This window comes from Molossus molossus, unplaced genomic scaffold (genome assembly GCF_014108415.1).
Source record: "Molossus molossus isolate mMolMol1 unplaced genomic scaffold, mMolMol1.p scaffold_m16_p_18, whole genome shotgun sequence".
In the NCBI taxonomy this organism is placed as follows: Eukaryota; Metazoa; Chordata; class Mammalia; order Chiroptera; family Molossidae; genus Molossus; species Molossus molossus.
The window spans coordinates 42,904,005-42,925,015 of record NW_023425353.1 but is presented as its reverse complement, the minus strand read 5'-3'; the positions used below and the strand labels follow the sequence as shown (position 1 = coordinate 42,925,015).

At 38.2% G+C, this 21,011-nt stretch overlaps 1 protein-coding gene across 1 annotated transcript in view; it reads left to right on the top strand.

Moving 5' to 3' along the window:
• The first annotated feature begins 207 nt into the window (after positions 1 to 207).
• EFHB (EF-hand domain family member B) overlaps positions 208 to 21,011 on the top strand; it is a 42,686-nt gene continuing 21,882 nt past the window's right edge. Inside the window, exons 1-6 of the mRNA XM_036267474.1 lie at positions 208 to 603; positions 7,490 to 7,552; positions 9,289 to 9,432; positions 10,325 to 10,505; positions 12,792 to 12,902; positions 18,336 to 18,462. Coding sequence (XP_036123367.1) covers positions 208 to 603; positions 7,490 to 7,552; positions 9,289 to 9,432; positions 10,325 to 10,505; positions 12,792 to 12,902; positions 18,336 to 18,462 — 1,022 coding nt within the window. The remainder of the gene's footprint in view (positions 604 to 7,489; positions 7,553 to 9,288; positions 9,433 to 10,324; positions 10,506 to 12,791; positions 12,903 to 18,335; positions 18,463 to 21,011) is intronic.

Sequence of the window (21,011 nt, the reverse complement as noted above, 5' to 3'; positions counted from 1 at the left end):
ATGTCATCATCAGAAACAATATCTCCGTTGAACAAGGGTCTTGAAATGAGATTAAAAAGACAGGATTTGTCGAGGACCCTCATGGAGAGGAGTAATTTAGGAGTCAACAGATGTTCAGCCTCACAGGAAACAAAACCTCTGGGTATGTTGCCAGAAAGAGTGGGTTTAGAAAATGAGTGTCTTCGGTCACCGTGTTCTGGAAGGGTAATGCGGCCTCCCTTGGGCAAGGTGTGTGCAAGTCCTCAGGCCCTAGGGAGCAGAGGAGGTCCAGTGGCCGGTGCCCCTGAAGGGTTAGGGGCTTTGGGTGTGGAACCTAGTCGAGAACTGAAAGAAGAGCCAACCTGTGCGGTGGTGCAGTCCAGTGTAGAGATGAAGCCTGCTGTGGAGGTGGACATTGGGCTGCCTCAACCAGAGGACCCAGGTGCAATGAAGAATACAGAGTCCCAAATGGGCTTGGTGATAGAACCTCCCGAATGCCTGTTTGCCCAACAACCTGAAGAGAAAATGGATGCTGAAAACATTGAACCAGGAGTGGAACCTACAGATCATATCAGACCCATCTACTCTGGGAAATTTTTTGATCGATTGCCTTGCTGTCCAAGTGTAAGTTGTTGTTTTTTTTCCCCCTAGTATTTTCCCTGGGAACTGTGTATAGCCATATCTTCAGAGAGATGCTGCACTGATGAGACGTGTTTGGGTTTGTGCAGTCAAACTGCAAAGATTTCATTGGAATTCTGATAATCCTTGTCCCACTGGACTCTTTCCAGCTGTTACTTTGTCTGATCTCCTCTGATTGTCTGCCTTCCTTTCTAGACGTCAGCTTTGTTTTCCGTGCACATGAGTGGTTCCTCTTGATTTCTGTTTTCTCTTTGACCTTCATTTCATTCCTCAGTCTGCCTTTCTCAATCCTCTCACTGAGATACATGTTGTATTATAATATTCATGTTGCTTTTTTCATTTCTGTGGAACCCCTGTTTTTTGTCAACAGTCTTAATTGTTTTTCATTATTTCTTTTGGGTTTTCTTTTTTCTTTGATGGGGGGGGGGAGAAACATCAATTTATTGTTCCACTTACTTATGCATTCATTGGTTAATTCTTGTATGTGACCTGACTGGGAATCGAACCCACAACCTTGGCTCATGGGGATAATACTCTAACCAACTGAGCTATCCGGCCAGAGCCTTCTTTTGGATTTTCTAACTAAACAATCATATTGACACTTTTATCTTTTCCTCTTCAGTGTGTGTGTGTGTGTGTGTGTGTATAAAATTTCTATTTTCTATATCATTGCATTGCCTATGATCAATAATATGATATTGAAAGTAAGATCTCTTTCCTGACTTTAGTGGGAATGATTCTAATGCTTCACTATTGAGTATTATTTTTGTGGAAGATTTCTGATATCAAGTTAAGGACACCTATATCCACTCTCAATTTGCTAAGAATGTTTAAAAATCAGAAAAAGACTTTGAGCTATGAAAAATTGTCCCATTTGTTGAAATACATCTTTTCCAGATTGAAATGGTTAATTTTCTAATAGTGAACAATCTTCATATTTCTGGGCTAAGCCCTACTTGGTTGTGATACAGGAAGAAGGAAGAAAAGGTTCAAAGGAAGGTTAACAAATTATAGTGTCTGCAATTACTAGACAGTATGCTAGGCACTGTGGCTACAAAAATGAAAAAAGATATTTTGTCTGCTTTCAAGGAACTTAGAGTCTAGAGATTCGAGATCAATAGACAAATGATTTTATAATATGGTAAAAGTAATGGGAAGGGATGCTTTATATTTTTCCCCTGTTCTATACTAAGGGGACCTGATAGCTATTTGGGGAATGGGTAGAAGCAAAGGAGTTACCTATTTGTAAATCTTGTGAGAACTTGCTGATTATACAAGCCCGGGTACTGAAAAAAGGCACACAATTTTATTTTGTCTGAATTTGTATAGAGCCAGTCTGTTCAGAATTCTGAGAAGTGGGTGGTTTTATAATGGGTCAGGGCCTTCTGGGGAGAAGGACATTGATGCTATTATACATAACTTTTTTGAGATATTCAGAATTAGGGATATCTATGGGTTAAACACAGTGGTCTTGGCCAAGGCCCAATGGGATGACGGGACTGTAATGTTAGTCCACACTGAGTTTAGAGAGAAGAAGGTGACATGATTATGGGTTGGTGAGTCTTCAGCAGCTAAGACTAGTCTTGTATCAACCTTCCTAAGTTGACTTGAATCTTGAAAACCAGTCATGTGAGAAGTAAAATAGGTCACTGAAAACTGTACTCTGGGGGCTGATGAGGAGGTAGCCACCAAAAACACAGATCTTTATTTCTAAATATATTCTATATTAAAAGGAATAAAAACTCTTTGGGACAATGGTTAATTTTAGGGCTGGTGCATGAACTTGGAATACCTTTGAGAGCCCAAAAGAAAATTTTCAAAGAATAGTACAGATATGTCAAAGAGGCACAGAAACAAACTTGGAAAAGATCCCAATAGCCCAAACTGCTATACTTTGAGCATTGAATAAAATTACTATTCAGTAAAATACAAATCCATGAGCCCATACTGATATAAATACAGGAATGAATGAATAAATGGCAAGAAAAGGAAGCTTTCTTGCTATATAATGCCAAGTAATAATGTAGATGGAATGATGGAATTAGAAAGTCACCATTTGGCAACTATGATAGTAGTAATGATTTAGACAAGAATCCTCAATGGATACCAAAACAGTAGGTAAAAGTTTAGTGAGAAACTAGATATTTACAGAGAATAATGATTAATTACAAATTAAAAATAACTTTTTGGTGGAGAAAGCTAGCAGGCATTACGTTCCTTTAGTGATCAAAGTTAACACTAGTAGTAATAGGACCAATTGACAGTGTGTTCTCCCTGATAGAAGAACACACAGCACTGTTTTTGTGATATCCCTGACAAAATTGTGTAACTTTAATAAGACAATGCTAGTCTAACTGAGGGACATTTTATAAAATAACTGGCCTGGGGTGGGGGTAGGAGGTAGAGGGGACTCAGTGGGGGGAAAAAGGGAAACATCTGTAACAAAAATAAATAAAATAAAATAAAATAAAATAAAATAAAATAAAATAAAATAACTGGCCTGTATTAAGACAAATGTCAGTGTTGTGAAAGGCAAACATTAGTAACTGCTCTTGACTGGAAGAGACCAAAGAGACGTGACAACTAAATGCTATACATGTGTGGTGGCTATGGAGGTGTCTGGCTCACTCCTCCTTTAAGAAGACCTGCTGTGGGGAGTATACCTGATTGAGCATCCACCTCTTGATCTATCCCAGCATTCACCAGACCACACTCCCAGTGACTGAGCATGGCAGGGATACTAGAACTTGACCCTTTTTACCCAACATGGAATTCCTTTAATGGGAAATTCAGACTCAGAGACCAATCTTTAGCCTGGCCAGCATTTTCTCAGAACTGCTATAGCCTGAAGTTCTTTTTTCTTAATACTTCTCTCTCTGCTTTCACAGGTGTCATGGTCTGAATCTCTTCCTGTCTCTCCTCCCCCTTTATCTTTCACACGTCTGCTCCCTAATAAATCTCTTACACGTCTAATCTTGGTGTCTGCTTCTCAGAGGAACCAGACAATCACACTGCAATCTTGGATTTGCTCCTTTTGCTATAAAGGACATATTGGGGCAACTGGTGATATTTGAATAGGATCATTATACTAGATACTTGTATTATATCAATGCAAATGTCCTGATTTCTGAGACTTTTAATCGTTTTTTAAAGACAATCAACTACAAGGGAAAAGAAAAGAGAAGAGGAGACAACAACTGAGAAATTTCAATACATGTTAGAAAATAGGAAGATGGATATATGGCAATTGATTTTGCAGAGCAGGAAAAATGTGAAGTTTGAGAGGAGTCAGGTGGTAATTTCCAGAAATGGTCCAGTTTGACTGGAACAATCCCTGAGAAGCTCAGCCTTTGGAAGAAGGTAGAGTAAGGCTTGGATCTGAAAATCAAAGACTTGAAAGTCTGTATTCAGTATAGTTGGGTTTCCAGTTCTCCTTTCCATTCTGTGCTACCTTGACTCCCTACCTCTCTGTACCAGCTTCCACTTCCTTCCACCAAAGCTGTGGATTTATTTTCTTAATAAATTGGCCTCTAAGACACCAAGCTCAAGATAATACAGGGGGGGAGCTCCAGGCTGAAAATGGGGCATTAAAAGTAAGAAAGAGTGTACTTTCTGTATTGCAGTTTCACGAGCTTCCTCTCCCAAAGGCCCCTGGAGAGCCAGCAGCCAGGAGGAAAGCCAGCCCTCTCACCAGTAGACAGTGCATAGAGAGGCAATAAAGCATCCTGCATAAGAGTAGAGATTTGGAAGCCAGCCTGCTTGGGATCAGTATCTGCCAATATATGAGCAGTGTAACCCTGTTACTAGACCTCTGTGTCTCAATTTGCTCACAGAGGAGATGGTGATGTTATAATAGTACCTACCTCATGGAAATCATTATGAGTATTAAATGAATTAATGCACATAAATCACTAAGAACAGTGTCCAGCACATGCTATGTGCTTTATCATTGTCAATTATTATTACCATTATTACTATGCTCTGGAATTCTGAATAGTCTAGAGGGGGAAAATGGTATTTGGGGCTTTACCAAAGTAAAGGCTGCTTCATCATCTGAACACCTTATGTATACTTATATTATACTGGAGGTTTGTCAGCAAACCTTTTTGCAACTTGGTGATCTGTTTAGGATGACTTATCAGCGGTTCTCAACCTGTGGGTCACGACCCCTTTGGGGGTTGAACGACCCTTTCACAGGGGTCGCCTAAGATCATTGGAAAACACATATTTCCTATGGTCTTAGGAACCAAGACACCGCTCCTCTGTCCATCTCCAGGTGGGTTTGCCCACATGCACATACACCCACATATAACATGAGGAACTGTATTAAAGGGTGGCCGCATTAGGAATGTTGAGACCCACTGTTTTAGAGTAAGGAAGGGAGGGAGAGGGAGAGAGAGAGAGAAAGAAAAACATGAATTGGTTGCCTCCCACACCTGCCCTGACCAGGGATCAAACCCGCAACCTGGGCATGTACCCTGACTGGGAATCGAACCCACAACCTTTTCGTGTACTGGATGACACTCCAACCAACCGAGCCACACTAGCCAGGGCAGTAGTGCCTAACTTTTTATTATGTGGATCAGACTCCAGCTTGAAATGGAGGGTAAAAACTAGGTCACATAAAATATATATACAAACACAGAGGGAACAGAGGAAAATGTAAACAAACATAAAAGATGACCTGAGATAAAAGATGTTACGTCCATAAAACAAGATTGGAACTTTTAAAAGAACAACCAGAGAAGAAAGAATTAATTCAAATTTAAACATGATAATCTAAATAAAAATTCAAAAGGGCACTGCAGGGTGAAATCAAAGATATTTCTCAGACATTAAAACCAAAAGAAAAAAGATTAGAAATATTAGGAAATGGGCACTCCCTCCTAGGAGCAAGCCCATTCCCTTCTTTTTGCCTTCTTTTTTTTTTGTTAATCTTCACCCGAGGATATTTTTCCATTGATTTTTTTTTTTTTTTTAAAGATAGAGTAGAAGGGAGGGAGGGGGAGAGAGAGAGAGAGAGAAATAGAGAGAGAGAAACCTGCAACCCAGGTATGTGCCCTTGACCGGCATAGAACCCAGGATCCTTAGGTCTGCAGGTCAATGCTGTAACTGCTGAGCCAAACCAGTGAGGGCATACTTTTTGCCTTCCTTTCTCCTGAACTCTAAGTGTCCACATGAGACTTGCAACTAAGGGAACAGAAGCAGCAGCAGAGGACTCTTCTTTTTGCCTCTGTAACTTCCTTTCCTGAGTCCATGCAGCTGCTTTTATGGCCTGCCTGCTCACTGCCACTCCAAGGGCATATTACCTCTTTTCACTAATAAATCTTGCCACTATTGATTAAAATCCTCAAAAAAGAGCCCCGCCAGTGTGCTTGAGCATCGACCCATGTATCAAGAGGTCGCGGGTTTGATTCCTGGTCAGAACACATTCCCAGGTTGTGGGTCTGATCCCCAGTAGCGGGCATACAGGAGGCAGCCAATTGTTCTCTCTCGTCGATGGTTGTATCGTTTCCTCTCCCTTTTTTCTCTCTAAAAATCAATAAAGAAAAGAAAACCCTCAAAAAAGAAAGAAATATTAGAAAACATTTCATTAATAGTAGTTCCGGAAAGAAAGATAAAATAAGGTGGAGAAAATTATCAAAGAAATGAAGGAAAATTTTCTTGAATTGAAGGATACAAATAAAAATTGTAAGGAGTTAATTGAGGATCAAGCCAAATGAAGGAAAAAGAAGACTCATACCAAAAAACATTATTGTGAAACTTCTAAAAGCTAGGGATACAGAGATGATTCTAAATACTTCCTTAGGGAAGAAAAAAAGTTACATGCAATGGAACAAAATCTAGAACTGCATCAAGACCATATTTTAAAAGACATTGGCATAGGAATAAATAAATAAATAAATAAATAAATAAATAAATAAAAGACATTGGCATAATGCCTTCAAAAATCAGAAAGAAAATTATTTGCTACTTTGTATTTTGGACCTAGCCAAACTATTAACCAAATGTAAGAACAGAATACATTTTCAAGGATGTAAGGAATAAAAAAGTGGCCTTTTATGCATTCTTTCTTAGGAAATGACTAAAGAATTTTCTTTGGTGAAATGGGGGAGTTAACCCAAAAGGAGGAATAGATGGGCGGAATGGGCAATCTAACTCTGAAGAATGGCAAAGGAAAAATTCCCAGGACAAAACCTCTGCACCAGATCTAAAGAACAACCAGCTGAGATCGAAGACATAATTGTCAGCTGCCTTGAAACAATAAAGGGAAAATAGATAAGAGGTGCATTACTGGGAATGAACTGTTATAATCTTTGCCTTTGGCAAAGAAACACAGATAAGATCCAAGTTAGAATTAAGTGAACAAAGGACATTCACTGAAGGAGCTGGGCCATGCGTGACATGTTTGCATATGCCAAAAGTTAGAGTGTTGGTGGAAATACCCACACACAGAAACACATCCACACACATTCAGAATTACTTAACATTTTATCTTGGGTTTAGCTTGAATGCAGCCATGTTCCCATTGTACTGATAGGAACTCTGACCAGGTTATTTCTGAAAGTTGAATCCCTCAGCTTTTCACAGAGGGATTGGATTACAATGCTAGCATTGTAAAAAACGTATGCTTATATATACTTAGCATTTAATGTTTGTATTATATATCAAGACTGCTTAAGATTTGAAATTTGTTCTTACTTTTTTCCTTAATTGTGTTAAGTAGCTGAAAGTAACTTTTGTAGCATTAGAAGCATAGGCCAAGTTTGAAATAAATTTCATTCTTCAAAATATTATTCCTTACTTCCCCAACACCCCCTGCCCCCCATTCCCCCCACAACGATCAACTATGGCATTTTTTCCCCCTTAGGCAGGGAAAGTTATTCCAGTTGGATACAGAGTTGCAACCTGCTTGACTGAAAAACTTCCAAGGGTGAGCATTTTCAATATGCATTTGTGTTTATGTTTTTACCTTGCATATGAATATTGGAAGATAGACAACGCTCAACATTCCTTATGAAAGTTGTTTAAATTTAATATATTGTATGTGGATTTGGATTATTTACTGTATTTTGAGGCCTTCTATTGATTTTTGTCCAGGGAAGTGACAATTCCAGTTCTATGATTTCCAGCTTTTTAGCTACAGGGGATTCCATTTATTTCAAAGGAAATATTTATGGCATGCTTTCTAAACTGGATATTTCCTGGTGGCTTTGTTTGTTTGTTTGTTTGTTTTTGTGTTTTTAAAATCCTCACCTGAGGATATTTTTCCATTTATCTTCAGATAGAGTGAGAGGGAGGGTGGGGGTGAGAGAGAGACAGAGAGAGAGAGAGAAAGAGAGAGAGAGAGAGAGATCAGTTGATTGCCTACTGCACAACCCTGACCAGGGCTGGGGACTGAATTGCAACTGAGGTATGTTCCCTTGACTGGAATGGAACACATGACTCTTTGGTCTGCAGGCCAATGCTTCAACCACTGAGCCAAACTGGCCAGGGCCTTCCCAGTTGTTTCCTAAATATAACCTTTAAAATAAATTATTTTCATTAAAAAAATTTTTAGGAAATTTTATTATTTGGAGCTGTAGGTCCCCAGGTACATACTATATGCATGCAATAAAGGGTGTTCATTGGGTATAGATCAGCGATTTTTCAGCCTTGTTCATCTCATGGTGAGTCAGGCCAGTAAGCCAGCTCAAGTGGAATAGAGAAACCGAGACAAGAAAATTTAACAAGGCCAAACAGTTTGGGCAGCTTGCAGCCAGCTTGCAGCAAGACCTTATCTTCCCCAACAAAGGACACTTGAGAGCAAATAGTTAATACCTCTCCTCCCTAACCAGAGAATATATAGCTTAAATCACCCTGGAACTGCGAAGGCAGGAGGGGGGAAGGGGAAAGGATAGAAGGGGAAGTTTTATTTCATTCGCTGAACAAAGAAGTCAGCAGTCTTGAGATTTGCCAAGATAAAATCGCCAGATGTTGTCATAAATTCTGGGGAAGCCACAACAAAGTAAAAGGGGAACCTTGAACCCTATCTGTGCCCAAGATATCCAGCAGAGGAACCTTGAAACCTATAGACAGAAAAATATAAAACTCTAAACCTCTAGAGGCAGGGTGCTCAGATTAGCTGGGTGCCCAATTGTGCTTTATGCCAATTGTATTTTTAATAAATTTGCTCACCTTGCTGCCTTAATAAATTTTCTTACTTTGCTTCCTTAATAAATTAGCTTGCCACAATGCTGCTGTCTGATATCACCTGTTTGAAATCTTTCCTATGAGATTGACAAGAACCAAGGAGGGGACAGCCTCTCCCTCTGACTCAGGGGGCTGTTTGATAACATCTCTTCTGGGTCCAATAGCAATGGCACACATAAACTAATTACTAAAATTCTGTGACATACCAAAAATATATATTTTTTGCCAATCTGACCAAAAAAATAGGTATAATTTTGATTCACTCATAACGGATGGCTATTCTTGTTGTGTTGGCTATTGTCATTTTCTTATTTGACAGTTTAAGGGAAAAGAGGTCAGTGCCCCTGACTTACATACCAGGTATTACATGTTTAAAAATACTTGCAGCATACTGGTTGAAAATTGCTGATATAGATCACTCCTAGTGTTTTAAAAACTGTACTTAATAATTATGTTTTCTTGTCTCACTGTTTGTAGCCAATTACTCCACCTGAGGCAAAAAAATTTTTCAACTTCAGATATCCACCCCCTGGAGCCGAAAGAGTGTTTTATGGCAGAGCAAATGATCCTCAAATTGCACCTTATTTGACACATGGAATAAGATCTAAAATTTCACTACCGGTAACTTCTTTTTCTTTTTCCCCTGTATATTACTAACTTACCAAGATGAAAATGCACAAATGAGGTATTAGTGAAATCATCAGTTCCAATCTCATTTTCACCCTTAACCTTGAGCACTGAAAAACAATCTGGCGACTCTCTTGTCTTTCCCCTTCCCCTCTTCTCGCCCCCAGGCAGGTGCATTACCTTTACTTTTCTCTTTCCCTAAGGTCCAAGGGCTTGTTTTTTGCCTCTGTAACTTGTTTTCTGAGCCCATTTCTTCTATGGCTCACTTCTACCTCAGTGACTTTCTTAATAAACTTTCTCTTATAGTTTGGAAAAAAAAAAATTCAAGAGGTGGCCGCCCAAAGAATGTAGAGAAATTAATGGTTTAAGCCACAAACTAGATATTCTTCCCTTAGATGAGAAAAGCCAAATTGCACTCCATATTCTGAAAGTAATGAGAAATGCTGTCAGGCTTTGTTAGGGAACAACAAAGACTGGATGATTATTGCCTAGAGGCACTACAGAGTGCTTAGATTTACATTGAGTGGGACCTGATAATATTTACTGAATGGACAGTCAAGATTCAGAAGAAAGTTAGTGGAAGTTGTGGTTCTTTTGCTTGTCAATCCTCCTTTTCTGGAATATTGGAGTCAAGTAGCCTGGGAGCTCCTTTCATTAATCTTTTAACCCCATTTAAACCTTTTAACCCCTTTCAAAGTTTATGTTTAGGTGTGTATAAGCTTCATAGCCCCAACTGTGACAGTTCCTTTGAAGGTGAGCAAAGTAATGATAAGGAATTATTTTTCTACAATCATATTTTCTCCTCTCCAACTATTTATTAGAGTGTTAGCTTTCAAATTTTTACTTATTTTTGTTCATACTTTTGTGCTTTGTATGATTTCTTTAGGCAAAGATATTGATAAACCCACAGCCTATTACAACATTCCAACAGAAAATTAAAGATAAAAAGGAATCAATATATTTTAGTAATCAACGAGCACCATTAGGAAAATCTCATGATCAATCGCCAGGATTACCTAAAGGCCTGGATATACTCAAAACTACATTTGGGACAGCAGTCATCAGAGGTAGTAAAAAAAAATAAGGGATAAGAGGGGTGATAAAATAATTCTTAGAAAATTTGGTTAAATATACCATGGGTAAGGTTGGTGTTTGGTGGTGGTGGTGCCAATGCCAATCATGACTGAAGAATGAAAGATGGGATCATAGCAACAAAGTTACTCTCAGATCCAGAATCCTTAGAGTTTATGTGTGCCAGGCAGTAAAAATTTCTGGTTTTGAAGTGGAGATTTGGTAAACATAGTAGAGATTATATAAGTACGGGAAAGGGAACTCTGGCTGGGTAGCTCAGTTGGTTACAGCGTTGTCCCAGTGCACCAAGGTTGTGGGTTCAATCTCCAGTCAGGGCATATATAAGAATCAACCAATGAATGCATAAATAATGGAACAACAAATCAATGTTTCTTTCTCAGAAATAAATAAATTAAAAAAAAAAAAAAGACAGGAAAGAGAGTCAGAAAAGTTGACATTGGGACCGGCTGTGAAGGCTGCAATACCTTCTCCCTTTTGTGGGTTTTATATTCATTAATGCCCCCAATGTATTCATAACTCTTAACTCTTTCTGAAACTCTTTCATAAAGTAGACCAAGGAACAAATAACATTGGTAAATGCTGCACACCTCCCCCCTGCTCATGCGATCCACAATATCTACTCAGATATTAACAAACGTAGGTAGTGTATTGCACAGACTTGCCCTCTCATTTTCAGAAGGAGTGAAGCACATCATTCAACAAACAACAACACGTAATTGAATTGGTCACAGGTTATCATTTCTTCTGAAGCCCCAGCTTCTTGCCATGTTGTTGGGTGCTTTTCTTTACATGTTTCTCACGTTTATCTTCTATTATCCTTTTCAGGTCTCTCCCATCTCCAGGGTCTTACAGGAGACCTCAAATTGCATCTTTATCCAACAGAGAAATTCCATTCTATTTGTCTTTTTGCATCCATTAAGGCTCTGCTCCAGGACTCTTTCCACCAAAAATCCCATTAGATTATTTTCCTTAACATAATGACATCCACCCTGGAGATAAATTATGCCTGTGTCTTAGAATGCAAAATATGCATTTGTACTTTATTGTATTATCTCTTAAGTTAAAATTTGAAACATGGAAAATGTATTTCAGAACAGATAAAATATCTTTTTCATAGAATTAAAAATTGTATTTATGTAGACATGGCATTACAGTGTTACAGCAGTAATATAACTGCTGTCTAGGAGTAGTTCATTTAATAAGGAAAGTATTGTTTAGGTGTACCTCACTTAAATATATAATAGAAAGAATGTTCCAAAATGTGTGTGTGTCTATTAATAAGTATGGTAGTTCATCTATCAGAAAGAAATACTGCTTTATAGGGTTATTTTGAGTAGGACCACCTTCTGGTAGTCATAACTGTTTGTTTACAGGCCTCAATTTTTGGCAGAAACTCCAAAAGAAAGAAAACATGTTGTTAGGTTGAAAGGAAGAATGAAATTATAAATGAAATTATATTTCATAATTATTACGATGTAATATTAATTATATATTTAATTAACAATCAATATATTTATTATAATTATATATTATTATTTATTATTAATCTATGTTGTTAGGTTGAAAGAGAAGGGAAATTAGAAGTGGAATTATATTTAAAAGTCATTATGTAAAACAATGAAAACAAAATAATTCACTGTATACGAAACCAGGGGCCACCAGTCCTGAGAAAACAGCTACTAAACAAACATGTTATAGCTCTAGGGTTGGGGACCAGTAGGAAGAAGGATTTCTTTCTGATTTCAGTGATTTCCCTGGTACTTTTGGCTACTTTGAAGATGGATATTGAGATCAAAACAGACTCAGGGTGTGTGCTCCAATCAACAGCTGACAACATTTGCACCAAGGCTACCCCACAGGGCATCAGGGTTTCTGAACCTGATTAGTGATTCAGATTTGCTTAGATCGTGATGAGAAGTCTGGAGCAAACTGAAATCAAAATTGTCTAGAGATTCTCAGAATTGGGAATTTAACTGGTCTTGGAATATGGCTCAGAATAGCCTAAACAGTTAACTAATACGTTCTGATGATATTCTTCAGCATTCCAGGGATTGAGCCAGGTGAAATAGGGTCCCTAGAATAGTAACGTCTAGGCTATGTCCTGTCTGTCTTGATAAGTCTTCATTTATATTGACTTTTTGTTCTCCTAGGGTGGAGATGTAGCTTATGCAATCAGCTTACCTTGTTTGTCATTTGTTCTACTTAATTTAAATATATCATGAGTAATACCTTGAAACTGACATGATTAATTCTTTCTTCAGAAATACCCGCTAGAGATGTGGTGAATCCACCAAAATCCTATGAAGATGTATTTAAAGAAGGAGACGAAAAACATGATCTGTATGTTGTTTCTCACAATGATTATTATGTGGGTAAGTGTCCTCCAGTGTAAAATAGGCCCGAGTATATGGGACTTTCAGATTTGTGAAGAGGAATAAAAGAGATAATGTGTATAAAGTCAAGGGCCTGGTGCCCTGGCCAGTTTGGCTCAGTGGTAGAGTGTTGGCCTGCAGACCAAAGAGTTGCGGGTTTGATTCCAGTGGCCAAAGGCACGTACTTTGGTTGCGGTTCATCCCTGGCCCTGGTCGTGTGGAGGCAACCAGTCACTGTGTCTCTCTTTCTCCCTCCCACTCCCACTTTCTCCCTCTCACTCTCTCTGAAGATAAATAGAAAAATATCCTCGGGTGAGGATTAAAAAAAAAAAAAAATTAAGTGCCTGGCATATAATGGGTAATCAATAAATAATAATATTTTTATAAACTCTGATAGCTGGGAATACATACCCTTAACACATTTTGTATATAAAATGTAGAAATGTACATATCATCAAAATGAAAATACAGGTAAGAGAGATTAAATGTTAGTTAGAGAGTGTTACTTTGTTTTAGTGGTTTTAGGCTTTAAAATACTGTTCTTTTTCAAATGTTAGGATGATTCTAAGTGCTTAGCTTTATATGAGGAATATTGATTGGGTAATGGCTAAGTGAACAAATTTTGAATCAGATTTATCAGGTTCAAATTCTAGCTCATCTTTTAGACCTTTGATATTTTAAAAACTTGTCCCATTACCGTCTATTCTAGTCTCTTAAATGGAGATAATAGTATTGTGAACATTAGTGAATGCTTGTAAAATGCTTAGCACAATGCCATATGGGAAAGGCTCAATAGCTATTATTATAAGTATTAAGTCATCTTGATTAATAGTAGCCTATTACTAGAATTATTCTATAGCACAGCTAAAAGGCAGTAGATGTTTATAGTGCTATAACACAACTTAATTGTTGATGTGTTAATGTTAAATAGAATCTTGATATAATAGAGGATTGAGAATTAGACTCTGATATATATCCTGAGAAAGCTGCTGAATTGTGAATGATTCATGAACCCAACTTCCATTAGCTTGAAGCAAGACTCTCCCTTGGTTACAGCTCAAGACACCTCTCTCCCTCGCTCCTTTTTTATTTCTTTACTTTTTCTCCTCCACCACCACCATCTCACACCTTACTCCTTCTCTATGCCCTTCCTTCTAAACTTTTGCTCATAGCTGCAACTGGTCTCCTATGCCCATTGTCCCACTGTCTGGAATCTGCCATTCTCTTCTTTCATGACCAGTCTCTGCTGGTTCTCTACACTCTCTAACCTGATCCCAGTCCTGAGAGTGTCTCCACCCTCCCATTCAGATTCCACCCCCTTGGTCACCACGTTTCTCCTCGCAACCTCGACTTCTCTCCATGTTTCTACTCCTCTACTTTCTGACTCTCTCCCTCCCTTTCTTCCATTCCTCCCCTTAGTCCTCCCTTCCTTTTTTTTTTAAATTTATTTACTTTTTATTAATTAATTTTTGTTACAGATGTTTCTCCTGATTCCCCCCTCCCCCTCCATCCCTGCCCTGTCCCCAGTTTGTTGTCCATGTCCACTGTTCATGATACATGCATATAAGTTCTGTGGTTTATCTCTCCCCCACCAACCCATCTTCTGGGGATTGTCAGTCTGTACCCCACTTCCACGTCTCTGGGACTACCCCATTCCTCAGACTGTTATGTTCATTATATTCCACAAATAAGTGAGCTCATATGATACTTGTCTTTCTCTGTTTGGCTTGTTTCACTTAGGATGATACTTTCCAGGTCCCTCCATGTAGTCTCAAAGGATAAGAGATCTTTCTTTCTTACCGCTGCATAGTACTCCATTGTGTATATGTACCACAGCTTTTTTATCCATTCGTCTACTGATGGACACTTGGGCTGTTTCCAGATCTTAGCTATTGTAAATAGTGCTGCTACAAACATGGGGGTACATATATTCGTTCTGATTGGTGTTTTATGCTTCTTAGGGTATATTCCTAGAAGTGGGGTCACTGGGTCAAATGGAAGTTCAATTTTTAATTTATTTTATTTTATTTTTTTATCCTCACCCGAGGACATTTTTCCATTTTTTGTTCAGGTAGAGTGGGAGGGAGAGAGAGGTACAGAGAGAGAGAGAAACATCTATGAGAAAGGAACACATCGAGTGGCTGCCACCCGCACGACCAACCAGGGCCGGGGACAAACTGCAACCGAGGTACGTGCCCTTAGCGGGAACCGAACCCGGGTCTCTCCAGACCGCAGGCCGACGCTCTAACCGCTGAGCCAAACCGGCCAGGGCCAATTTTTAATTTTTTGAAGTAACACCATATTGTTTTCCATAGTGGCTGCACTAGTCTGCATTCCCACCAGCAGTGTACTAGAGTCCCCTTTGCTCCACACCCTCGCCAACACTTGTTGTTTGATGATTAGTTGATGGCGGCCATTCTGACAGGTGTGAGGTGATACCTCATTGTTGTTTTAATTTGCATCTCTCTGATGATTAGTGATGTTGAGCATTTCTTCATATGTCTCTTAGCCATTTGTATGTCCTGTTTGGAGAGGTGTCTATTTAGTTCCTCTGCCCATTTTGTAATTGGGTTCTTTGTCTTCCTTTTGTGGAGTTGTATGAGCACTCTCTATATATTGGAAATTAACCCCTTATCTGATATATCATCGGCAATCATGCTCTCCCATACAGTGGGTAGCCTTTCCATTTTGATGATTGTATCTTTCGCTGTGCAGAAGCTTTTTAGTTTGATGTAGTCCCATGTGTTCATTTTCTCCTTTGTTTCTATTGCCTTAGGTGATGTATCAGTGAAAATTGTGCTGCGTATGATGTCTGAAATTTTGTTGCCTACAGTTTCTTCTAGGATTTTTATGGATTCATGAGTCTCTTCCTTTTTTCCTCCTTCCCTCTCTTGTGAAAATATTTTATTCATTTTTTAAAAAAAGTTTAGTGTTCATTGCACAATCGAATCCAATGCCTTTTAGTGGTTTTAAAAAGAAATGTATGAAGTGAATATATGTAGACAACCTACAATGAGATATCATACATGCATTTAGCAATTGGAGGTGCTAAATGAGTGTAGATTAAAAAATATTTGGAAGAGCTCTAATGGACTATAACATGACTGAACTTCATTTGCTGATTTTTACAGAAATTTTATTAGCCTCTTGAAAAGTCCTGAAATCCAATCTTTTAAATATTGTCCTTATTTTTTTTCATAATGAAAGTACTTCAGTTTTTATTTTAAAATGCATAATATTGTGCAGAATTTAAATATGAAAACATGAATAAAAAGTGAATATAATCTTGAAATCCCATTCACCAGAGATAACTCCAGCTGGTATATTAAACAACTTTCTAACTCACTATCCATTGAGCTGTCTTTAGTTAATGTGATTATATTTTCCATGCTTTGGGGGAACCTGATATATACATTAACATTTTTTTTTTTTTACTTAAAATAATATGTCAAGGACACTATTTAATAAAAATAAATATATATCTACAATTTCTTTCAAATGCACTTAATTTTAATTATTACTAAAGTAATAGGTATTTCTTTTTTTTTTTTTAATCCTCACCCGAGGACATTTTAGCATTTATCTTCAGATAGAGAAGAAGGGTGAGAGGGAGGAAGAGAGAGAGAGAAACATTGAGGTGACTGAGACACATCGAGCGGTTGCCACTCACACGACCCCAACTTGGGCCGGGGACAAAATACAACCGAGGTATGTGCCCTTAGCGGGAACCGAACCCGGGTCTCTCTGGTCCATGGGCTGATGCTCTAACTGCTGAGCCACACTGGCCAGGGCTAGATATTTCTTTTGTAAAATGCAAGCTACAGAGCAATATATAAAATACAATGAAGCCTGGCCGGTGTGGCTCAGTGGATGAGTGTCGATCCATGCACCAAGAGGTCACTGCTTTGATTTCTGGTCAGGGCACATGCCCAGGTTGCGGGCCAAATCCCCAGTGTGGGGCATGTGGGAGGTGGCCAATCGATGTTCTCTCTCATTGATGTTTCTATCTCTCTCTCCTTCTCCCTTCCTCTCTCTCTAAAATCAATAAAGAAAAAATAACATAAAATAAAATGAAAATCTTCCACAGTTTGCAATCTTCCACAGGTGATACTCTCATAGATGTTTTTCTTTTTTTTTTTTTTTAAATTTTATTTATTCATTTTTTGGTACGTGCCCCTAGCGGGAACTAAACCCGGGACTCTCTGGTCCACAGGCCAATGCTCCAACCGCTGAGCCAAATCAGCCAGGGCTCATAGATGTTTTTCTTTACTCATTCATATATGAGTAGTATGTGTTTTGCTCCCCACTGTGTATATATTTTTCCTACTTGATCCCCCCTCATTGTATGAATATCTTGGTTGTCTTTTCATGTCAGTTTCAATATTGTACTTTTCAATATTAAAAAATATTGTTTGTATATCTTTGTGAATATGATCTATTTCCTTAGGATACATTCCTATATTTTTGAGCATTTGAAATTTTCACTCTTAGGACCCAACTGTCCACCTGAATAGCTTCCCCAGTTTGTCCTCACACACACAGAATATGAGAATTTTCACTTCCCTACATCTTCCCCTATAGTAAGTTGGCTGATCTTTTTTATTGTTACTTAACTGAGAGACCAGTTATTATTTCACATGCTTGTTTTTATTTATGTTATTTGGGTTACTAATGAGGCTGAGTATATTCTATTATATCTTAACCTTTGAGATGAACTCTAGTTTCAGTCTTACTTTCTTATCTAGAAATATGAAACTAATGCCATATTGCGACTAGAAAAGAAAAATGACAATATTAGCTCTTAAATATAAAGACCTCCCTGTTGGGTTCCTAGCTCTCAATCACCCTTTGAATGTTTCTAATATGAGATAAGTGATTTTAGTGAAATGTGAAGGTTTCAGTGTTCTGATGATGTCACCAAATCTCAGTGAAAGCAAGTATAAAACACTAACCTCTCAGCTCTTAGCTTTGGGGAAAGGACCGCTGGGGTCCCCAAGCATTGCCGTATCTCCCTGGTCTCAGGATTTCTGGAATGTTAATTGGGCTTGCATTGTTCATCATTAATATGTTTTTCTCGCCCTGGCCAGTTTGGCTCAGCGGTTGGAGCATTGACCTGTGGACCAGAGAGTCCCGGGTTTGGTTCCTGCTAGGGGCACATACCAAAAAAAAGTAAAAAAAAAATGTTTTTCTTCTACATCATTTCCCTACTTACTTTCCAAATATTAACACAAGGAACTCTTGTCCCACCAGTCTCTTACCTCACATGGGAGAATGCTTCTGTCATCTGTAGCCAAAATGTGCAGGTCCCTGCACTGTTACAGTTTCATTCTTTGTTCCACTCTTTTTTCATTGTCAATGAGAACATAATGTACTTCCTTCAAGATAAGGTTATTTGTATTGCAGAAGTCAGAAGTCTCTCCTTTCTTTTCACAGGAGAAGCGAAGACCCGAAATTACCCATCAAATTTCCATAGGTTTGACTTGTATGGGGCCCCAACACCACATTTTAATGATGGACGAACCATGGCAAAAACTTTATATTGGCTCCATGAACTACAAATGTAAGTTTAACTATATTGTATCCCAGGACAAGCGTTAGATATATGACGTATGGACTTAAAGTAAAGTTTATGTTTTCAATTTATTTATTTAAAATTTTTTATTGATTGATTAATTTTAGAGAGAGAAAGGGGTGAGGGAGAGAGAAAGAATGAGAGAGAGAGAAAGGGAGAAACACTGATTTGTTGTTCCACTTATTTATGCATTCATTAGTTGATTCTTATGCATGTCCTGACGGGGGATCGGACCCACCACCTTGGCATATCAGGATGACTCTCTAAGCAACTGAGGTACCCGGCCAGGGATGATTTATTTTTTGAAGAGGTAATACAATGATATGTTTCAAACATAAAATTAATAGAAAAAGATGTACAGTGATGTATCTTCCAAACCGATCAATTCCCCTAGAGATAATCATGATAAATTGTGTGTGTGTGTGTGTGTGTGTGTGTTACTATGTATCATTCTAAATTTACTTTGTGCCAGGCCAGTGTGGCTCAGTGGACTGAGCATTATCTCATGGACTGAGAGGTCTCAGTTTGATTCCCGTTCAGGGCACATGCCCAGGTTGTGGGCTAAATCCCCAATGGGGAGGCATGTAGGAGGCGGCCGATTGATGTTCTCTCTCATTGATGTTTCTATGTCTGTCTCCTTCTCCCTTCCTTTCTCTATAAAATCAATAAAGAAAAAAATATATATCCAAAGATTGGAAACATTGGTCTAGTAGATTGAAAAGATGTGTCCAGACAATTTCCAGAACCTCTGAATGTTACCTTATGTGGGAAAAGGGTCTTTGTAAATGTAATTAAATTAAGGATCTTGAGACGAAGAGATCATTTTAGGTTATTTGGATGAACCCTGAATCCAATGACAAGTGTCCTTATAAGGGAAAAGCAGAGGGAGATTTGAGACAGAGGAGAAGACACACAGGAGAAGGTGAAGTGAACGTGGAAGATGTGGCCTGAAGTGATATGGCCTGAAGTCAAGGAAGGCCACAGAGTGCCAGCAGCCTCTCCTGTTGCAAGAAGCAATGAGCAGATTCTCCCCTGGAACCTTTGGAGGCAGTGTGGTCTGGCTGACACCTTGGTTTCAGACTTCTGCCCTTCAGGACTGTGAGAGGATACATTTCTGTTATTTTAAGCCACCGATTTGTGGTAATTTTTTGCAGCAACCACAGGAAACTAATATACTGGGCACGCACTTCTACAATCAGTCGTGAGAGTGGATTTGTTTTGCTCTCTGCCCTCTATAAAGGAGACACTGGCCCTCCAAGTTCCTAGGCTCCAGCGTGGACACAAAGTTGTTGCATTCCCACAACTTGTGACCCAGCCTACCTCACTCGGTTGCCTGTCTGTTCTCTGTGGTGACAACAGCTCCCAGTTATAGAAGCAAAGTGCTAAGTATTTTGTATATTATTAATTTAATCCTACCAACAACTCCATGGAGTCGGTGTACGATAATTTTAATTTTTCCCATTTTATAGATGAAGAAACTGAGGTACAGAGAAATTAAATAATTTGTCCAAGGTCATGTAGGTCAGAGATACTAGGGGTAGGAATGAAACCCAGTCAGTGTGGCTTGAGAGGCTGCCCTTAAACATCACACCAGGTTTATTATAGGCACTTGATTCTGCGATCACAGACCTGAAATAATGATTTCCATTCCTTTTCCACTCCTTAAATAGATGAGTTTCTGATACTTGAATTATTCAAAGCAATAACAGTAAAATACAAACACAAAATAAATTCTTACAATATTAGAGTAAGCCCATATGCAATAGTTTTCTTTTGGGTATAGGAAAAAAGCTTATATAACAAATATTCATTAACTTATCATCATTAAAGTGGTTAAACTATACATAAAGGAAAACATGAAGAAATAATTTAAATATTTAAGGACTGTACATATTTATAATTAAATATAACATACTTAAGGGAGATGATAAATATGGAAATTCAGTTATGAAAGCTTAGAAATAGAAACCTGTCAATTTATAAAAAATATGACATAAACATATTAACAACAATTTGGTCCTTAAGACTGTCCTAAGAGCAAAGCCTTTGGGTCATTAATAAAGACATATTTATTAATGATTTGGATAATCATAGATAAATACACTAAGTATTCCACAAACTAGTGCAATGTTACATGTTAATTATATCTCAATAGAAAATACACTGTTATACAAGTGGGCAATATGCATGGTAGATTTCTCTCCAACTTGTCTCTGCCCCAGAGGAAACATCATTTATGTAACAATGTTTTTATTTGATCATATTTTTTGTGTTTTGAAACCTAATTGGAAAGTTATTGCTAAAATAATAGTGTTTATTCCTTCAGTTTGTTGGATTTTCAAAAATAACTCACTATTATAAAATTGGAGTTAAGCATGTTTGTTTACATTTTAAGGCATCTGAATTTTATACGTACTATTTGAACATAAATCTGGTTTACTCAACTTTTAAGAGATCTATTTCCTCTGTAAAACTAGCTCTATCTGTATTCTGTTAATGACTTTTGGTTTGAAGAATCAGGATCTTCAAACAATAGG